At 39.6% G+C, this 20,808-nt stretch overlaps 2 protein-coding genes across 3 annotated transcripts in view; both read right to left on the reverse strand.

Moving 5' to 3' along the window:
* Positions 1–20,808, reverse strand: part of IP3K2 (Inositol 1,4,5-triphosphate kinase 2) — a 416,125-nt gene that overhangs the window by 111,843 nt on the left and 283,474 nt on the right. The window lies entirely within an intron of this gene.
* Positions 10,981–20,241, reverse strand: LOC140224183 (uncharacterized). The gene is made up of 3 exons (XM_072297692.1): positions 19,975–20,241; positions 18,528–18,685; positions 10,981–15,411 (listed from the first exon to the last, which is right to left on the reverse strand). Exons 1-3 carry the CDS (start codon positions 20,141–20,143, stop codon positions 15,370–15,372), a joined length of 369 nt encoding a protein of 122 aa, XP_072153793.1. The 5' UTR covers positions 20,144–20,241; the 3' UTR covers positions 10,981–15,369.

Genomic DNA, 20,808 nt, shown 5'->3' on the forward strand with positions numbered 1-20,808 from the left:
TGGTACGTTCCGGTCAAACTCGGTCCGATTGAAGCTCAAAATCTGTCTCCGGTTTTGTTGTGATGAATCTCTCGTGGAATGGAGCGGCCCTCAATACATTCCGGACAGAAAAATTCGATCATATGAACCGAAAGATCGGTGTTCCATATCATTCCAACTATTCAGTTTGTCAAACTGAACTTTCGGTTCGTGTATTCGGTTTGTCAAACTGAACTTTCGATTCGTGAAACCGGTTCGGCATATATGACCAAACTTTGTTCGTCAATTCACTTTACCGCACAACTCCAGTTACACGAACCGAATTAGTTGGGATGATATGGAACACCAAACTAAGGTGCATACAACCGAACTTTTTTTTTCAGTGTTGGAGGCGGAGTGCTACATTCCGACATAGACTAAGGGTTTTCTCCGTGGGTTGGAGTTCTATCAAATCTAGTCCAAAACTTGACACAATCCACACCCAAAAAGCCGCTTGCACTTCCTCTCCTTTGTTCCGTCAATTATTAGAAGAATGGAGATTTCTTTTTGATTAACTCGCGACAACACTCCGCTAGATTCAAAGTACCGGATATGCGGTGATATTTGCGCGGGCTTAAAACCCGTTCCCTCGACCCGACGAGTGCCGTCCACGGTCACCGAATTATGACGCTGAAAATGCATTCGGCAAATAACGACACGAATTCGACTGCACGGTGTGGCAACGCCGATGGTAGCTTGTCAACTTTATGGACTACCCTGGCGATGAAGTACCAGATAAATCAATTAGAAGTCAAAAGCACGTTTTCAATCGGATCACGGCGGCGTAGCGACTGATCGCTCGTTTTTTCCGCCACCGAATGTGGGCTTTTTTCTCCGTTTATAAAATAGTTTAGAGAAATGATTGGGAACGTTCATGCTGAAAGGACCTATATTCCACGCACACCCTATGCTTATACGTTCTTTTAGCAGGAATACGTCCGATTGAGACAAAGACCGCATGTTTCTTTTTTCTGATGGAACATGATGGGTAATTTTGAACTAGGACATAGATATCGCTTCATATGTGCTCTGCGTTGGGCAATAACGAATCCGCGGGAGGTAAGGCGGAATGCCCTCTTCCCCTGTCCTCTTCCAGGCCGAAAAAAGGAGAAAAAGAGGAAACAGAGAGAGTAAAAATGGTACACAGTCCAAATGGTCTCATATTGATCCCTAAATTTGATTTTTCTCATTTTCTAAGGGAGAAGTGAGAGGAAGGTGGGGGGTCGAAAGGTGTTCCCAACAGCTCTAGACCAAACAACAATATTGTTTAGTTGAGAGTTTTTTTTATTATTTTTTGCTACATTTCGCTTTTCTAATACCGCTTAATAAGTGCTTATTCCGGCTGTCAATTGCTGTAAACGTTTATTTTATTTCAAAGGATATTTAAACTTGTTATCAGTGTAATATTCAAGTCGTGACAAACATAGAAAAGAAGAGACAAAGAGATCACTAAGTATTATTCAGTTGCATAGGAAGAGCATGACGATTTGAGTTAGTTTTTCCGCCCACCTACTTAACGCGGCTGCGATGTGAACGCCTCGATGCAATTATTCGTGCTCAGGGACTGTGCATATTGCACACATTAAAATTGAAGGCGTTTAGGTTTTCTCGCCTGTGCAGTCATGGTGTGTGGAGCGACATGGAGAGAAACAAGAGCACAGTAGTTCTGCACGACACCTCCTGCATTCCCAGATGACTTAAGGAGTAACCAGCAGCCTCGATCGATGTTACCAAAAATGCGGTCGATCAACCAAAAAAAAGTAGTAAACTATAAGTAGCAGCAAACACAGAAATGTTTAACTGTGTAGGGCCGCTGATCGAGACACGTCTTCTCAACACGAGGCACCGACCGGGCCAGGACAAGGCCCTCATACTGCCATGCTAAGGAAAATCGCCGTATGAGCCTTCAGGCGTTGCCAAATTTCCTTTCATAAACCACGAATTTCCTGGTAAATTTATAATTATTTTCTTCCCAATTTTTCAGATAATTAAGTCCACAATTTTACCTAAAGATTCTGAAAATGAAAAGGAAAAGTAATCTTAACTTTCCTCAAGAATGAACATTTTATCGAAGGAAATTTAGCAACTCTCGAATGTTCATACGGCGTTTTTCCTTAGCACGGTAGCATAGGAGCAGCGCGCATCCCTTCACCGCGTCAAAAGCTCGTTTCCTCGATAGCTCAAGTTCCAGCTCCTCCTCCTGAAAACGGGAACCAACACCGCTCGCTCAGGCTCCCGGATCGATATCGAACGACCTCGACCGATACTTATCATGGCTCGGATGCGGACTATCGATTCGATAATGGATTCGGTGGGTGGGAGGCGAGATTCCTGGCGCAAGTTTTTCATGTCGTCGGGATGCTCGGCGGCCAGGACCGGTCGTCCGCACTCGGAGATGAGCTCTTCCGTCCGTATGAGTTAGTGTGCTCCAGGGGTCATGTCTGGGATTGAGTTGAGGGGTTTGGCTGGCGGTGAAGGCGAGCCCGAGAGGAATGTTGTTAGGATGTCGGGGCTGTGGACGCGGCTCGCGGCGCAACCTCCGCACGTCGATGCGTCCGTCGATGCCGGTTCCGGACACCGGGCTCCGGACTCCGGACACCCACAACGAGGGAGTCCGCACGTTGATTGGTCGATTCTCACCCCGAGTACAATTAGCCGTCGATAAGCCGAGGAGTCAACGTCAAAGTCGTCAGGTGCTCACATTGATGAAGAATAGGAGGAAAAATGAGATGAAAGGAAGGAGGAGGAGGAAGAGAAAAAGGAGTAGGAGAAGAGAGAGGTGTTGGATGAGAAAGAGGAGTAGGAGAAGAAAGATTAGAAAGAGGAGGAGAAAGATGGAGAGAAAAATAAGAAAGAAAGAAATGAAGAGGAAGAAGAGGAGCGTGAATATGAGGACACTGGAAAAAAAGACAAATTGGATCTAGAGTCCAGACTCTTGAAAACATTGACAAGAAAAAATACTCTTGATTCAATCAGATTTAAGTTTAAATCAAAAGGAAATCCGCTCAAATTAAGAGGCTTGGTTCTTGATTTAAGCTTAAATCTGATTGAATCAAGAGTATTTCTCTTGTCGATGTTTTCAAGAGTCTGGACTTCAGATCCAATGTGTTTTTTTTCCAGTGGATGAATAAAATGAGGATGTATAAAGAACGAGCGAAAGATGAGAAATAAGGGGAAAAAGAGGAAAACATAGAGGAAGAGGGAGAGACAGAATGAGAATTGGACCACATTTTGCAAACAGGAATAACTATTTCTGTCTCATTTTAGAAAAAAACATACATGCCATTGGTTTCCCTATGCAAATAGTGCTTTTACAGAAGAGCCGAAGATAGTGGTTTCGTATTGCAAAATGTAATCCAATTCAAAGTCGTTCCTTAAGCAACTCCTTTCCTTAGTTAGGGTGGCCGGGGCATGAATAAACGTAAGAAATAAATGAAAGATTAGCCATTAGTGAAATATTTCATATTTTTCAAGGGCTTGAGTATGCAACCCGCACTCTAACGCACACAAATGAAGAAAGTTGCAATTTTTACATTTTGCAAAACGTGAAGAGGAACCGGTATTTTTCAATATCTTTCATAAATTTTTCAATTTCATGAAATAATTCACGTGCAATTTCAATATTTTATTTTTCATGAAATTTTTCCACCCCGTCCTTAGGCAATCACGTACGATTAATATTTTAACGAAGGGAGGTTACAGGAGATCCGTTACGTAGCATCATGAAAAGGATATTTTTTTTTCAAACATCGAGTGAAATTCAGCCGTATAATTTTGGAAATGAATCCTCGCAAGGGATTACAATGATTTGCCACGTATGATGATACATTTCTTCCATATTTTGTACACTTTTGCAGTGTGTTATCCCTTTCAAGGATCCATTGTCAAAGTTATACTGATGAATTTTGCTCAAGGTTTGCAAACAGTATCCTTTCTATGTTACGGATCCCCTTCAACCTCTCTAAATCACGATCAGTATAATTACTGATTGAGCTCATTCAGTAAAATTCTTAGACAGTGCAATGGTCCATTCGCTTATTATATTTGGACCACAAACGGTATAAAAAAACAAGGAAAAAATCTGCGAACAAATTCAGGACAAGGCAACGAATCCAACATTTTTACATCGGATGCTGATTATTAGCTTCTTGGACTTCTGCCGAGAGTGAAGCTTCGCTGTACAATGAATTTGGGGTCGGCGTATCACCAGCACTGAAAAAACTCTTAATGATGATTGATAAACAACGCGCTAAATAGTTTGTTCGACGGACTGCGGCATATTGTGACAAATTGGATGAACGCCCCGACACGTGTCTCATCAATCATCATTAGGAGTCCTCTGTTCCAATTCAACAGAAAGCGTCGAAAGTACACTGAATCAGTCCTGAGATAATTGAGATTCAAGTCAAAAGCCTTCCGTACATGCGCACTCGGACTTAAAAAGTCTAACAGAGCTCTCAGTGATTTTAAGTTTCATGGCGCATCTCCGTGCTAAAAGCCAAAAAAAAAAAAAAAAAAAACAAGCAGTGAACTCCAACACAATGTGTTGATAAGGCGCGTCATTAACTCGCACATATCAACCCCTTTAGTTTTCATTTACAGAGATTTCAAAATAGGCAAGTAGCACAACAAGAGAATTCATACGATCCAACACTGAGAGGTCAACGACGCACTTTGACGAGACCGTGTATTGTGAATGTAAAAAGCCATTCGATCGAATTTAAGTTTTTTGATCTGCCCCAAGCAAAACCTTATCAGATTCTTAAAGAAAAGTGCTACGTAATAATTTAAGCGAAGAAAGAAAAAAATTTGTCGAACTCCTGAAAAATAAAGTCGATTTAAAGGTATTTTGGGGCTAAAATACCCAAATCACCGGCATTATAAATCCCGTTATATTATTGAAAAGAAATTGACTCGATATAAACGCAATTGCATTTGATATGTCTTGATTTTGTTATTTTAAACGTATTCCCATGCAAAGAAGTTCAACCATGTCCATGCTTTATTCATTCATGAATTGAAAGTAAGCAATCTACATCCCGAAAATCTACCGATTTGCCGTAAAAAATTGCAGAAACTTGATATACCAAGTCGATGCACCCACTCGTTGAATTTACCAACCAATTTCGTGAGTGCAAATATGTAAAAATCAATATGCTCTAGTCATTTTGGGTGCATTTACTTTTCATGAAACAATAGTAATTTCAATCCCGAAAAACCATCAATTTTCCGTATAAAATCAAAAAAATCGAAATGTGTCGACTTACTGACGTGAACATTGGATTCTACGTGTAAAAATACTCACGTATCGATATGCATATCAGGAAACCAGAACCAGAACAGAAACCATGTGTGGACACAGTTAGCAGTCCGCGGCAACATCCATTCAACAGAATAATGGTAAAAATTAGATAGGATTTTAGCCGCTTTGCCCGCCTCTCCTCGTTATTTACAAACCGTTCCTATACTCATCTCAAAATTTTTCTCAGAGCTTTGTGTTATTATCAGCTTCCATTTAAATCCCGGTTTGATGACCGAATCGGCTGCCCAAAAAGCAAGCCATTTTTGAAAGGTTCTATGAGAAATTCGTGATATTATCGGCTCTCAGGAAATCACCCCATGGCTATAATTGGTGGTATAAATGTTTGAGTGCTTAAAATAATCGTATTCAAGAAACTAAGGCATTAAACTATGGAGTCAGTTTCTTTTTAATAATATAACGGGATTTACTCCCGGTGATTTAGCTATTATAGCCCCAGAATACTTTTAAAGCGCCTTTACTTTCCAGAATCTTGACGGAATTTTTGTTTAGCTTAAACGACTTAAAAGACACTGTAGTTAAAAAATATAAAGAATTTTCGATTTTGACAAAAAAAAATGTTCGTTCAGGCACACCGTGTATTGTATGTAGTACTGCTGCTATTCAAACCTTATCTTCAGGTCAAAATTCTTACAAGGAAGCCCCTTGCAAGAGGCGAATTTTTTGTAATTTCTCCCAATTTTTTCTCCGTTATATAATTGAATTGCTTGTCAAATTCTGAGGTCAATTATATTTAATTGTAATTTATACATTTCTTTTTTTCCCTTCATTTTATTTTTTGTCTGGAGAAGTTTCGTTGATTTCTTCGGATTTCGAATACTGTAACTTCTCTTCTATTCGGCCGATTTTTATGTATGAGACCTCTTTTAATTCGTCTTTTAACGGAGAGTAAGGAAAAAATTGCTAAGTACACGCGAAACAATTTTTTTTGAAAATTGGACGAATCCTAGCGTGACGGTGAAATGGGTAATCAAGCGTAAAATCAAGGGTGAGGGTCCGGATCGGGTCGCTCGGGAGGACAAAAGACACTTCCTCGCCGTCGGGACAGAGGTCCGGTGTGCGGGGAGGAGAAGGGTAAGTGGTTTTCTGTAAAAGCAAACTGATTTCTGTATGTGTTATGGTTAGCACATGGTCTAATGAGTTTTGAGGCTCATCACAGATTGCACTTACGTCTATCCTGGGTGGCCTTCGCTATCAGAGGAAAGGTACCAACTTTTGAAAAGCCTACCAGTGGTGTGGAGATCTGTCAAAGCAACGTTATGAACGAAACGGAGGAGTAAAATTCTCATTCCTAGAGTGCCGGCCTGGTCAGCCATCCTCGAATCAGTTCGCTTGTTTCTGCTTATATATGCATATTTTAAATCAGCGCGCCCTACTCTTAGGCTTTTTTTAAAAAAACCAAGTAACGTAGACTCTTGGTATTCACTGCACATAAACTAATGAGCCCCAGAATGAGAAACAACTTTAAATCATAATTATTGACGGATAAATAAACTTTTTACACGCTTTGGAAAATCTCAGAAGTTCGCGGTAGTCACTTTTCGGTAAGGAACTAAGGGACTCGGTTATTGTATCGAGTGGGGGGTCGAAACGATCGCAAAGGCGGTATACTACGTATACGCGCCAATACGTATACGCGCGAAAAAAAAAAAAAAAAAAAAAAAAAAAAAAAAAAAAAAAAAAAAACCATTAGAGTAATGCGTAACGCATATCACCTGCGGCTGATTATTGAAATTCATAGACAAAGCGATAAATAAATATGACTGACTGAAAATAAAACGATCCTGTTAGCCCTGGTAAAAATTGGCAGTAGATTGTGTGTTCCAAAATACTATAGACCTAAAGCCGGCTGTAAGATTTTCAATAGCTTCTATAGCCGGCTGTACAATGTCTTATAGCCTTTTATAGCCGATGGTGACTAAGCAACAGCCAGACGATAAAGTTTATGCTAATCGTTACTAAATACGGATACTAGGACTTAGTTAGTTTTTGGACTACCGCTCGCTTTTTGTGCCGTGGTATCTTGATTTATTTTGCGAGAAAAGCTCCGTACTTTTGAAGGATGCCTGTCATTCTTAATATGTTTGAGCGCCTTCAATTTTTTACTATACTGTGGAATACCTCTGGTGTGAAATAGTTGCTTCAGACGCCGTGGCACGCTGCGCGCGGCGCGGCGGGCTGGCAGAGAGCGCAAAACGCGCATTGGCGCCTACAAACCTAACAGGGATACTTCACGCATTGCGCAATGCGTGAAGTATCCCTGTTAGGTTTGTAGGCGCCAGCGCGTCGCCGCACCGCTTTGTGTTGGGCTCTAATATATTTAATCTCGTGGAGTCAGCGTTTTTCAACTCATGATTTTGAAATGTTTGCACACTTTGTATGGACTATTCTCATTTTAATTGATGAAAAAAAAAAAAATGTTTTAAAGGAAAATATAATGTGTGTTTTGTAAATATTAAGGGAGTTCCGTATCAAACTTCATGATTTCCGAAGCACATGAATTTCTACACAATTTCTTATAGCCTTTTATAGCCAATGGCGATAAAGTGTAAATCCCGGCGATAGGAACTATAACCCGACTGTGTACTTTTTTATAGCTTCGTATAGCCCGGCTATATGATTTGCTCCGCTTTCTGCAGCCAGCTATATAATTTTCAATAGCCTTCTTTAGTCGGCTATATAAGAACTCCTAAGGTATTTTGAAAAGCAGCTCCTATCGCCAATTTTTACCAGGGAGTGGAGGCGGGAGGTTGCGATGGACAAAGGAGGTAAGTTAATAGACTGCTAACGGCATCCCACGAGAGACCCTACAGTTAGTCCATGCATCCATCATTACCCTCTGCTTCTATAACAACCACAAGCTTCAACCAATAGAATCGCTCTATACTCCCTATGTCTTCTTTGTCTATCGCTTCGTCTATCAATTTCATAATCAGTCCGAAATTTGAGCGCGAAGAGCGTGGTCCCCTGCTGATTGAGATGAATTGAACGGATTTTACCGGAATTAGCCTAACTACATTAGAAGTTGCCTATTTATCTCTCAGGTTTCTTTTTTAAACAGAAAACTTGGCAACACTATTAGGTATTTGAAATTTTAGGAATATTTTCTCCTTAATCTAGAGTAAATCCACAGAGAATTTAAAGACGTTAAGTAGTTTTAAGTTCGCTGCGATAGTAAATAAAACATGTAAGGAAATTGGGCAACGTAGAATGCAATTAGGCTAATTCCAGTTAAACCTGTCTAATTTACTTTCTCCCCTAATAATTTTTGCCTCGATTGTTTTACTGTTTCTTCACCTCTCGTGATATTATTCCTACTCATTGCATGCGGTAAAGAATACAGGGACTGCTTGGTTTTTTTCAAACCGAGCTTTTGATTTTTCTAATTTCTATGTGATATCAACGGTGTATCACCCGGAAGCAACCTACTGATTTGAAAGAAGCAACAACCACGCTGGACAATTTTACGATGCGTCATTTTGAACGGATCGCCATTTTCTCAGTTTTTTCCGATTGTGCTGATCTCTCTCCTAGGATGCATCTTTCATTTATCCGCCGGCAAAATCCTGATCGGCGACTTTGAGAATACCTTATCGACCTGTGTTGCGCTGTGCTGAGGAAGAACTTTCATATGTTACCACAATTTCGGTGACAAATCACGAATTATTGGGAAAATTTGTGGATATTTTTCTCCCAAATTTTCGGCGAATTTTGTTTTCAATTTTATCTAAAATGTCTGAAAATTTCAATGAGAAATATTCATAGCATTCCTCAAAATAAATAGTTTCTTCGAGGAAATTTGGCAACATCGACTGCTTATACAGCGTTTTCCCTTAGCACGGCGCACAGTGGGTCGAGTCGATAGGAGAAGTCGGACAGAATTCGGAAATTTTAAAAGCTTATAACTCCGTTTTTACAAAACTTTGAGGTTTTAAAAGTGATTTCGTTGGTTCCTCCGTGAAATGGACGTATTTCTATCAAACGGAACTAAAATCTGAGTTCCTTTTGAGGAATTTAGAATGCCGGATAGCGCGTTCTTATCAAACGGAACTAATTGTAAGCGTCGTGGAAAAGCATTGCGGGTATAGAACGGAACGAGCTCTACGCCTAATTCCGCCGCCAATTAAAACCCCCACTACCTTCCTCCTCCGATTGCGCTTAGTCCCCTTTCACAGAAATACGACCAAATTTTCCTCTAGAAGCACCCCTTAAAATTGAAAATGTGACGAAATAAACATCAAAATTTACAGCTCTCGTCAAAAATTTCACGTGCGACCTTTCTGATTGACTTGATCCACCGTGCGGCGGTGTAGTTATTCCGCTCATAGCGAGGTGTCCATTGTATGTACGTACGTACATTGAATATCTTGCGGAAGGCGCGCGTAAACGGACGTCGGACGCGGGTGAGACATGGGGCTTTGATTGAAAATGCAGCGATGCGACGCAGCGCGGTGCAGCGCGGTGCAGCGCGGTGCAGTGTGGCAGTTCTGGCACCGACCGGAATGTCTCGTTAAGTGATGTTGCGAGTACCTGCCCGCTGCAAGTGGCACGCTGCTCTGGCCTCCTGCTCTTCGTTGTGTGCAAATAGAAAAGAAATGACGATTGTAATTTATGCTCGTGTATGACACGGCGAGCCGTCCCAACGGCCCAGCACACCTCTCCAGCACCGAGCTCCGTTGCCGAGGTTCCTCTAACGGAGCCCTCCTCAAAACGCCCGTGTTGGTAACGTGTTGAGATCATACTGTTACCAGTATGGTCCAATTCTTGTGCCAATATGTTGTCAACATGATGGCAGTATGGTATCAACGTACTTGAAGGAGACCACTAAGCACGTAACCGTGTTGACCTCATCGAGGAAACTCACTGATCTTAACTCGGTAACATGTTGGCGTCAACATGATATCATGCTTCACTCACCAACATGGTCGTTTTCAGCAGGGATTCGTTAGGAAAAAGAGAGAAAGTGAATGATTAGAGAGCATTTTCATGGAGTAAGTAAGGTCCCAGCGGGCTGATTGTTGAAATTGATAGACAAACCTACAGACAAAGAAGACAAAAGGGATTTGAAGGGATCCTATTGGTGGAAACGGGTATGTTTGCAATGGACAAAGGAGGTATAGGTAATAGACTAACTAACGGCAACCCAAAAGAGACCCTTCAGTTAGTCCATCAATTTCTCTCTTAGTCTATAGGAACCACTCATTTCAACCAGATAGGATCGCTCCATACTTCCTATGTCTTCTTTGTCTATATAGTTTTGTCCATCATTTTCAATAATCAGCCCGCTGGGTCCTATAAAAGTCCTTGAAGCCAAAACAATGAGGCACGCAATCTCAACATTCGATGGTGATCATGCACCTGATGCACCTGTCATCAACCTGGCCACTGTAGAGGTCTAAGTTGAGAAGATTTTCTCGGATGTAATGAACAAAATCGGTTTAAAAACTGAATGAATACTGCCACTGCGTAAATGTAAGTAGTTTTCAATTTTACGGTTTTACCAAAAACTTGAGAGAAACAGCGATGGAGAGACCAATTTTTTTTTTAAGTCAATCTCAAAACGTACAAAAACTATAACTACTAAATGTTTGCGGAGTTGAATATTTTCCGACGGAGAGGACACTCCACTTTCAATTTAAATAATCAAACAGTTCACGAAAGAAGTTGACCGATCGACGGTAGAGGGACTGGAGAGCAACTAATTAGGACTAACTATCTCATTTGAGAAATGTATGGTTGGTTGGTAGATACGTTTATTTAAAGGTGCTTTTAACATCTGGGTCATTAACACCTTAGAGAAGAGATCAAAATAGTGCAATACAGAATTTAAAAAATTTAAGAAGTATGGGTCACAAAAGGGTAGTTCACAAAATTAAAAGATAGGACAGGAAAGAATATACATTAATTTGATATTCAATCAGGAAAGCATCGTATGATAGGGAATTATAACACTGAGCATAATGAATTTACCTCATCGAAATAATCCTTTCTCTCAACTAAACGTGGTTGGGAATCACAACAAACCCATCATTATGAAGCTGCGCCTTCAATTTTACAAGACACCATTCTACATACACTAAATTTGGATACTTGAGATACAGAGCATTTACGATAATCTCGATAATATTGTTGAGCAACAAATGGTACTGTATTCGGTTGCAAAAAATTACCTTTTGGGCTTGAAAATAGAAACACAAGACATTGAATTTGACAATAAATTAGAATTTAATTTCAGAGTCAAGCTGAAATTTCCAGAATTGGATTTTGAGGGAAACGCAAAGTTACTCATCGAGGCCCTTGTTTGTCTTTTTAGCTTGACAAGTCTGCTGAGAATGTTATTTTTAGACCGACAGATGGTTTTGTTTTGCCGCCATGCGGTGATAATTTCTGCATCAACACAGGCGTTTAAATGCCTTCATCCGTAATGAACTATCGTTTTCGGTAGAAATTGAGCAAAGAAAGATACGATTGCATTGTCACGTTCGCAACCGCTGCTCCGGCCATGAAACCGTGTTTTGACGATTGGATCCTGATAATTAACGAAAATAAGGAGACCTACATATTTAAACGTTAAATTTATGGGTCAATAATAGCAGATATATGACCTAATGACAAAAGCGGTCATTGACGTCATCTGTCATTCGTGATCTACTGAATGCATCCCATTATGCTTCTTTCCACCTTAGATTCATCATTCGGTGATACACGCATTTGCACCGATGATTCATGTATCTGCATCATCGATGATTTCAAGCAAGGTGGTGAAACTCATCGCATGCACCATCGGAAAAAGGTGACGTCAGTTACCGCGTTTTTCGAAGCAATGACGATTCTTGGCACTCGAAAAAATTGTAAAAATTTCAGTTCTTGCCTCTGTGCGAATTTCAAGTTTTTACTTCCAATATTAATGGAAATATCGCCCTTCGAAACAATGACGATATTTGCCAGTGGGGAAAAAAACGATTTCCCTACATACTAATCCATTACAAATAATTGTCAATGGGATTCTTGAAAGGAAATTTTAAGTCGAAGAGGGTTCAAGGAGCGTCTGAAAATTCCGTCTAAACGCATGACAAGAATCTGACGCACTGTAGAAACATTACCCGTGGTAACTGGCATGTTTTTCAAAGTTGGCTGTTATTTTGCGATAAGGAAGTGTACTTTCTGATCCACCCGTAAAAGCACCCGTCTGCATAGAGAAACTATTAGAACATGCCTTGTTTCTGAAATGAGCCAAAAATTGTACTTCCTCATTGCAAAACGTAGTCCGGTCAATCCTCTTTCAGATGTCTTTTTTAATTTTCGAACTGAGTGGCAACGTCGCTATAATTGATAGCATGTTCCGTTCAATCGTTTCTTCGGCTCCTTTGCCCCCCCCCCCCCCCCCGGAACGCTTGGCGCTGCATGAGGAGGCGCATAATGAGAACATCATTTATTTCATTTTCATTCGAGACGTTAATTGGTGTTGTTCTGAAAATATCATAATACGCCTTTTTAATGGCCGTAACTCATGATCAAAAGCCGCTCCGGACTCCGGAGTGAAGGAATTTGGCATGGCGTCGAGTGCAATGACAGTTGGTCAGTGGCGTGGCGTAAATTCCGAATGTATCGATTGTTCTGCCATTTATACCTATGGTAAAGAATCGATTATTAAGGTGTTCGTTGCGAACACCCTGTTTATTGATCCTTTTCCACAGGTTTAAATGACATAACAGTCGATATATCGCAAAGCATGCCACGCCACTGCAGTTGGCTGGATTTACTACCGTGCTGAGGGAAAACGTTGTATGAATAGTTGACAGATGCAAAATCCCCCCGGTAACATGTATTATTCAGGGAATATATGATTAAGTTTTCTTGAAATTTTAACATACTTTAAATCGACTTGCAAATAAAATTCTCCAAGTAATCAGAGGTATTATAGTAAAAGTTCGTTGAGTCTAAAAACGCTTACGACGGGAATCAGTTCAAATCGAATCTTTTTTCGGTCTCTTTAGACATTTTCATTAGAAACGATACACAAAAAAATAAGTTTTAGTCGATTTCGCAGTTTATGGTGCCGGACCGAAAGCCGCTTAAGTCGATGTAAATTTTTGGGTTTTGTCGAGGGTTCAATCGATTGCTAGGCAGCGTTAACAAGACAGGGCTCTGTTCAGTGGTGAGGTGTGAATAATCGATTATCGATATTTCCTCATTTCAAGCCATGGTAAGGAATCCATTATTAAGGTGTTCGTTGCGAAAACCCTGTTTATCGATCCTTATCCTTAGGTTTAAATGGCAGGTCAATCGATACATCGCAAAGCACGCCATGCCACGCCACTGGTTCTATCGATCAAAGCAAATCGATAACGATTGAAAAATCGACCCACTGGACTTGTCGGCGTGACGCTGGTGTGATGTCGCACGTGAAAGATTGTGATCGGTCAGCACTAGTAATAACAATAATAATGATAATAAAGCGATATCGTCATAGCGCGAGGTACTAATAATAAGCTAGCGATAAAGGGCAATAAACTTCATAATTATTACGCCAACAGAATCGTATTTTTAGTATAGTTGGAGTATGTTCTATCAGAGGCAATACATTTGGACCGTGTTAAGCAGAAAGGAACCGAGCCACTTCAGCTATTGCCAAATTTAATTGGGCAATTCAATTTTTTACATGAAGACGGTGCTGCGGATTTTTGTGCAAATTTCGCAGAATTTTCTGCACAGTGCGAAGCAAATTCTAAACATTTTCAAAGAAATCCGCACAAACTTTCTCTTGTAAAAAATTAAATTGCACAGTTAAATTTGGTAAAAACAAATGTGGCTTGGTTCCTTTCTGCAAAACGCGGTCCATGTTAGATACCCTGCACTAAAAATCTGAAAAATGTGAGCAGGCGAGGCAAAAGTTAAGTTCGGAGGTCTAGGCCATTTTCCGCCTGATAACGGTCGATGAGCAACTTTTTGAGCAAGAAATAAAATGAAATTAGCCTATACTGATGAATGATGAGGGTATAGGGATGAGCACTTTGCTCAGCGAGTTTTTGCAACTTAGGTTAGGATTGCAAAATCAATTGGAAGTATTTCTGCCAAACGAAACTATGTGCATTATGACGTGAGCCCTGTTGTGCATATATTCTTATAGGTCTCAGGGCTCATGTCTTAATGCACATAGTTGCGTTTGGCAATTGCTCAACTCTTTGGTCGACAGAGGCAATTGGGCAAATCTGAGCGATGACTTCTAAATCTGAAATTAACTTTTGCAAGATAGAAAAGGTGGCAGTGCAGGGTCACTGAAATATTTTGTCTCAGTGTTCAACAGAAAGGAAGCAATTTCTAATTTTAAGAAAAACGCTACGGGGAAATAAAACTTCATATTTTGGTGTAGCTCAAATCCTCTCTTTCACGTCTCGATTAGTTTTCCTTCACTGTTAGAGACATTAAAAATATGTTTGGTCTTTCAGTTAGGTTTTCGAAAGATGTGGATATTTAAACATCACGGCTTTTCAGCCTACCTTAAGTCCCTTTCTACCGGTAGTCAGTGTGTCTGAGTATAGGGCATCACGCCCTGGGTTCGTATCCCGCCAGTGGGTGTTCATTGGACTGACGAGTAAGTCAGCTGAAGCAAATTTCATTCGGCCATACTCTCCAACAATTTGAGATGCCGAGAGTATGAATGTGTATATCATCCTCTAGTGTGTGTTGGTAAATTTTATTGCTGCAGCTTTCCTATGCGAAATATAAACCAGAGGTTTATCAAAACGAGAAAATCTGAATTTCTGTTTGCAGGACCTCAAAAATTAACTTGTCACCTCTCAACACGTCCCTAAAATTCCCTCCAAAACTTCCAACAAAGTCAACCTTCCACCTGGCACTTTTTGTGCTCTCTTTTCAGTTCTTTTAACACTCGATGTATTGCACTGCTCGGTGTTATAATTTCAGGATTTGGCGAATAATATGGCTCTAATGGAATGGCTATACGTGGTTTGGTAAATAATATGGTGAACACGTTGAGTTCGCAACATTATGGCAAGAAATCAGAAAACTTACCGCAATGTCAGGGATGGTAATACAATAACAGCACTCACCTGAAACAACAGACAACACTTATTAATATTAGGAATTTTCTCTTGAAAAAAAAAAAAAAAAAAACACTGTATAAAATTTACAACCATTTGATTGCAACAGAGTAGGAACAGAGTAGGAATCAATCTCAAAATTTTCGAAAAAGATAGTTTCAACGTTTAAAATGCGCGTGAGTTTTACGAAAGTCCGGCTAAATGCGAGACGACAATTTATGAGTGTTCGACAAGCAATTGAAAGATCCTGCGAATTAGTGTCAACATGCAAAATGGTTGTTGATACAAATATTCTAACTCCGGAACGGGCAATGAAGTATCACGCAAAACTGAAGGCGTTTTTGACTGGTAACACAAGTCAGTCACAACAACGCTTGAATCCCAATTCACACTATCAAACTTTTCAACCGACATAATTGAATGAAATGTTGGATCGAATGTTGAACGCAAAAAAAAATTGATTCAATCACTCTCCATTCAACTTTCTATGCCATTGGCGCTGGCAATTGGATGGAAAGTGGAACGAAAAGTTGAATGCGACGTCACATTTAAGTTTCCGTTCAGTATTTTATCAAATTGTCGTTCTCTCTAGTCAGTATCACAGTATACAAATTTCCATTACGACAAGTTGCATTCAAGAAATGAAAGAAAAGCTTGATAGTGTGAATTGGGCTTAATGCGTAAACGGATCAAATAATCTGGATCAATACGGGATGCTAGGATACAAAACATTTGCAAGTTACGTCAAAAGTTTCCATTCAGATGTTTCCTGACTAAAACAATAAAAAAAAATGACCGAATTCAGTGGTTTTGAATGTTTTATAAACAGTTTTCAATTCGCCTTCAGATGCGTCCGCAGCAATTTTTGCTACGAATATGTTGTGCGCGCTGATCTCAGCTCATTACATACTTTACTCTTTGAAGGCGTTTAATGTGCGAAAGTAGAGCACCCTGTTGAAGAACAGCAGAAGTGAGATTGAACGAGTCGCTCAATCCCTTTTTCGTTCGTTCTCCAACAGATAGCGCTACTTGCGCACATAAAACGCCTGCAAAGAGTCGAGTATGTAATAGGTTAAAATCAGCACGCACAACATATTCGTAACAACAATTGCTGCGGACATGGCTGAAGGCAAATTTAGAGAAAAACGAGTATAAAAAGGTAGTCTCCGCGCATCGAAAGGGTATGTGTACGATCGGCATGAATCGAACGAAAAATAAAAACGTGAACCGATCAACACCGATCCAATGGACAAATAAATAAAACAGCGGAACAAAATCGGCAGGAAACTTGTATTTACTGCGGAAATTTCAAATTGCGATATCTCTAAATTAGGTTCAGCCAAGATTTAGATTTTTCGCGTTGTTTAGTCGGTCCACACGTACCGATGTACCGTAGACTCACCCACTGCAAACTGCGGATTTGGCTGCGGCAGGTAACTAAAGTCCCATTCCGTCCTATGCTTACAATGCTTTCCCATGGCGCTTATTTTCACATGACGGAGAGAACTATCCGGGATTCTAAAATTCTCAAAAGAAACTCAAATTGGCGCTTAGTTCCGTTGAGCAGAAATACGTCCATTAGAAATTCGTCGGTCAATTTGATGTAACTTTGTTAAAATAGTGCTTTTAGTTAAGTGATAAATTCTCTTCTCTCAGCATTTTTCCGACACTTTTGTTTACCTCACGGTTCATCTTCATAACAACACGTCTGCTAAATATAAAGTTGGTTCAGAAATAACTTCGCTGTTTTCCTTAAGGAAAATATACGCGCAGTCGGCAAAATGTAAACAAACCAATTTATCAATGCGCAGGAGTTTTTATCCATCTCTTCAGTGCATTGGTGGATCCAGCAAGTTTGCAACATTGTTTTTTCGCCATTGATGCATGAGGAAATAAATCGACCCTCGGAGGGGTTGAGTGCTCCGAAAAGAATCGATTATTCAACATGGGTTTAAATGGAGAAAAGTTGGTTGCAAATTGACACTGTTGCCAACTTGCTGGATGCGTCTCTACTATAGTTGAAGGAGTAGTTTATTAGGGTATAAATTATATTGGTGGGGCGATTGAGGTAAAACACTGACGTCACCCACTAGTGCACAGCACAATTAGAACGAGACAATAAAATTGCAGATGAAACTCTTGGAGGAAATTGTTAAATTTAACTATGTGATTAAAATATTACAGGATAAACATCCACTACCATTTACTCATGGACGCTTCAGCAACATACCGAATGATCCCCTCTTCCCTGTTCAGTGTTCATTCATTTAAAATCGCCGTGAAAGTCAACGCGTACACAGCTGTAGGTAGTGTTGTATGCGCCACGATTTTCAGGCGTAAACTCGCGTGAGAGTATACTGCATCTGCGAACTTATCGTAAGGCGCAGATTTTATTTCATATTATACGATGCTGAGTTGAAGTTCAAATTCAGTTTGGTTCTTTAGTGTGATCTTTTTCGATCTCTCCACTCGTGTCTCATTTCAAACCCAATCTACATTCATAATAGAATTTGAAATATTACTTTTTTGGTACAAATTATTCAAGTTCCGATGATAAGGCAGGATTGTTACCGCGGCCTCATGATTGTTACCGAAAACGTAGTTTTGTACTTAAAACTTAAAATCTATGTTGGTTCTGAGTCATACACAAGCATTGAGAGCCACAATTTATTTTTTTCTTGGCTTACGACGAAACGTGTTTTTAACAAAGTAATATTATTTGATAACAGTAAAAATAAGAGCCAAAAAAGACGGTTCCTAAAAAGTAGTATAATAAGTATGAAGTCATTTCTTTTCATTAATTATTTAATTTTTATTCATATTTTTATTTAATATAAAAATACTCCCATCGATAATGATTTAACACTTGAGACTTCTTGTAATAATTTTCAGATGTTATTAAAGGAAAAGAAAAAAAAGACGATTTATTTGGAGAGGATTCACCAAACGGAAATAATGCATGGTACTAAAGCTTGCGACACGAAGTAGAAATGCTCCAACGCAAAAACATGAATACTTCATACAGTCAAAATTGATAAGAAGCAAATTCTAGGATAAAAAGAGGCGAGATTTCTTTCATTTACATTTTTTGATCAGCGTGTTTTGTTTAAAAAATATCTTCTTACCGATTCTGTGAAACTGGAGTCACTTTTGATCTGCAATTTCTCACACTTAAAAGTATTAAAGGGGCCTAATAAGTTCAAGTTGTCCGCAATGCTCTTAAGATATCCGCACGATTTCTCCACATTAAAAACAGTCTTGACGTTCTCGGCCTCATAAAATCCTGGAAATGATTGAGCCAAAAATATGATTCAGATTACAAAAACCTTAGAATGGACTCAAATGAGTTTATGAACATACAAATTTCTTACTTTAAAAACATAAAAATTTTCATTTCGTAGAAACGGCAAGCAATCGACTTTTTCCGTCTCAAAATAGCAAAACCAATACCTAAAAAATAAAGTGCGTATAAATACAGAGTGTGTTCGGGCCGTGTGTAAGAAACTTAACATCAAGGTTGCCATAGTTTCCTTCATCTTCAAATCGCTGACTATTTTTGCTGTTCCCTGGCTCCAATATTTTCGGATTCCCTGATTTTCCAGGGCATTCGAATAAAACTTGCACTTTAGTTACTTTTCCTTTAAATTACACTCATTTCTGCTAAACGCACCTTGCAAAATTCCCTGACTTTTCCTATGAATTCTCTCTATTTTACACCATTCTAGCAGCTTTTAGTCTATGAATCTTTAATTTTGTCAGATTAGGACGCAGTAGAAACCGGATAGGAGAAAAAGAGGAACAGAAAATACAGAAAAAGAACAGGAGAGGCAAGAAGAGAAAAAGAAGGAGGTGTGTTTATAGATGTCCAGCAACCCGATTGATGACGAACATGCACTGGAAAAAAAAGAATCTTAAATTTGCCGCCAAGAAGTATTTCTTTTTAAATCAAGAATTTTGCTGGTTATTATAAGCTACTTTTTTGCTTAACCCAAGCATTATTTTTCTTGAATCAAGAAAAAGTCAGCTTAAAGCAAGATAAAGAAAATTCTTGGCGGCAAATTCAAGAATTATCATGCTTGATCCAAGCTACTTTTTTTCAGTGTAGAGTAAAATGTACTTTTTTAGGAGTAAACTGTTCCTGCAGGGCGGATTTGCTTGCATTAAGTACCCTCCGGATTTCACTAAGAGATATTTAGAAAAGACCCTTTCAGTGGGTTGTATACCAATTTTGCTGGACGTCCCATGTTAATGGTTTAACAAAAGATTGGAATATAATCTACAAAATTACAGCACTTTTTGCAGTTTTCAGGTTGATCGATTTTCCCATCGATCAATTTTCCCATCTTCATGTTTATCTACATATAGCTTCGTTTATCACTTTCAATAATCTTCCCGCTTTCATTAATTATTTAACGCAACTATGGCGTTGGGGCAGGGATCTCTGCCAGCATTACGCAGCGCTATATGTACATGGTGGAATTACTGAATGACTCTGGTCCCTTTTCCCGAGGATGGCCAAGGTTTTTTAGCGTGCCGCCCCCCCCCCCCCGAAATAAACAACAACAAAATCACCTGGAAGTTTTTCATTATTGTTGTGATCTTTCTTGTCGGCATCTTCACGTCGGACGCTCTGAAGCTGCCTGGAGTAATCCATCAAAAGGGACGACAAGAAAAACGAAAGCACAGAGAAGAACAGAGGGATCGGATTGGCGAGGGAGCGGAAAATTCGAGGAAAGCACATCAACAGGCCACAAAAACGCGTCACTCCTCGAGCGGGTCTCAGCAAGTGCGCTGTGTCCGGCACGAACTGAGGACCGGGCCGTCGGTGGCTTGGATACGCCGATTCTAGAGATAGACGTGGAAAATGAGGTCAGAAATCGAGAAGAAAAGATAATGGTATAAAAATCCGACGTCGCGCAGTGGGTCGAGCTGTCGAAAGAGGCTGGATATGAAATTTTTGACAAGATTTTCAGGTTTTCGGCTACTTATAATGCGAAAAAAAAGCTGGGCTATTAGCCGACTTGTTGCACATTGTTTTTTTTTATTAAAGCATGGCCCGAGTAGCAATTATTGCATATTATATTTGTAAAGTCGGCTAATAGCTCAGCTTTTTCCCCCGAAATTTTTTACTATGACTGTCATTTTCAATGTTTATTAGGACTACCTTTTGTAGTTATTAGAAACTGATATTTATGGCTTATTTGAGGAACAACATACATACTGCCTTTAGTTTCTCTGTGCAGAAAGGTGATTTTAATAGTAGTTCTTCATCGCAAAATGTAGTTCATTTCGTCACATTTAAATTTTAAGGAAGATGAATGAGTTTTTACTATGTTGAAATTTTTGATGACTGGCCATTAAGACAAAGGCGAGGTTTGGTTACTTTTTTAACACTTTTCATCAATT

Source organism: Bemisia tabaci, chromosome 3 (genome assembly GCF_918797505.1).
Source record: "Bemisia tabaci chromosome 3, PGI_BMITA_v3".
Classification (NCBI taxonomy): domain Eukaryota; kingdom Metazoa; phylum Arthropoda; class Insecta; order Hemiptera; family Aleyrodidae; genus Bemisia; species Bemisia tabaci.

Coding starts and splice junctions, on each gene's coding strand:
- LOC140224183 (XM_072297692.1), bottom strand. CDS start 20,143: ATGTGCTTTCCTCGAATTTTCCGCTCCCTCGCCAATCCGATCCCTCTG. Junction 18,686..19,974: donor CAATAATGAAAAACTTCCAG/GTGATTTTGTTG, acceptor AATCATTTCCAG/GATTTTATGAGGCCGAGAAC. Junction 15,412..18,527: donor ACTCCAGTTTCACAGAATCG/GTAAGAAGATAT, acceptor CTGTTGTTTCAG/GTGAGTGCTGTTATTGTATT.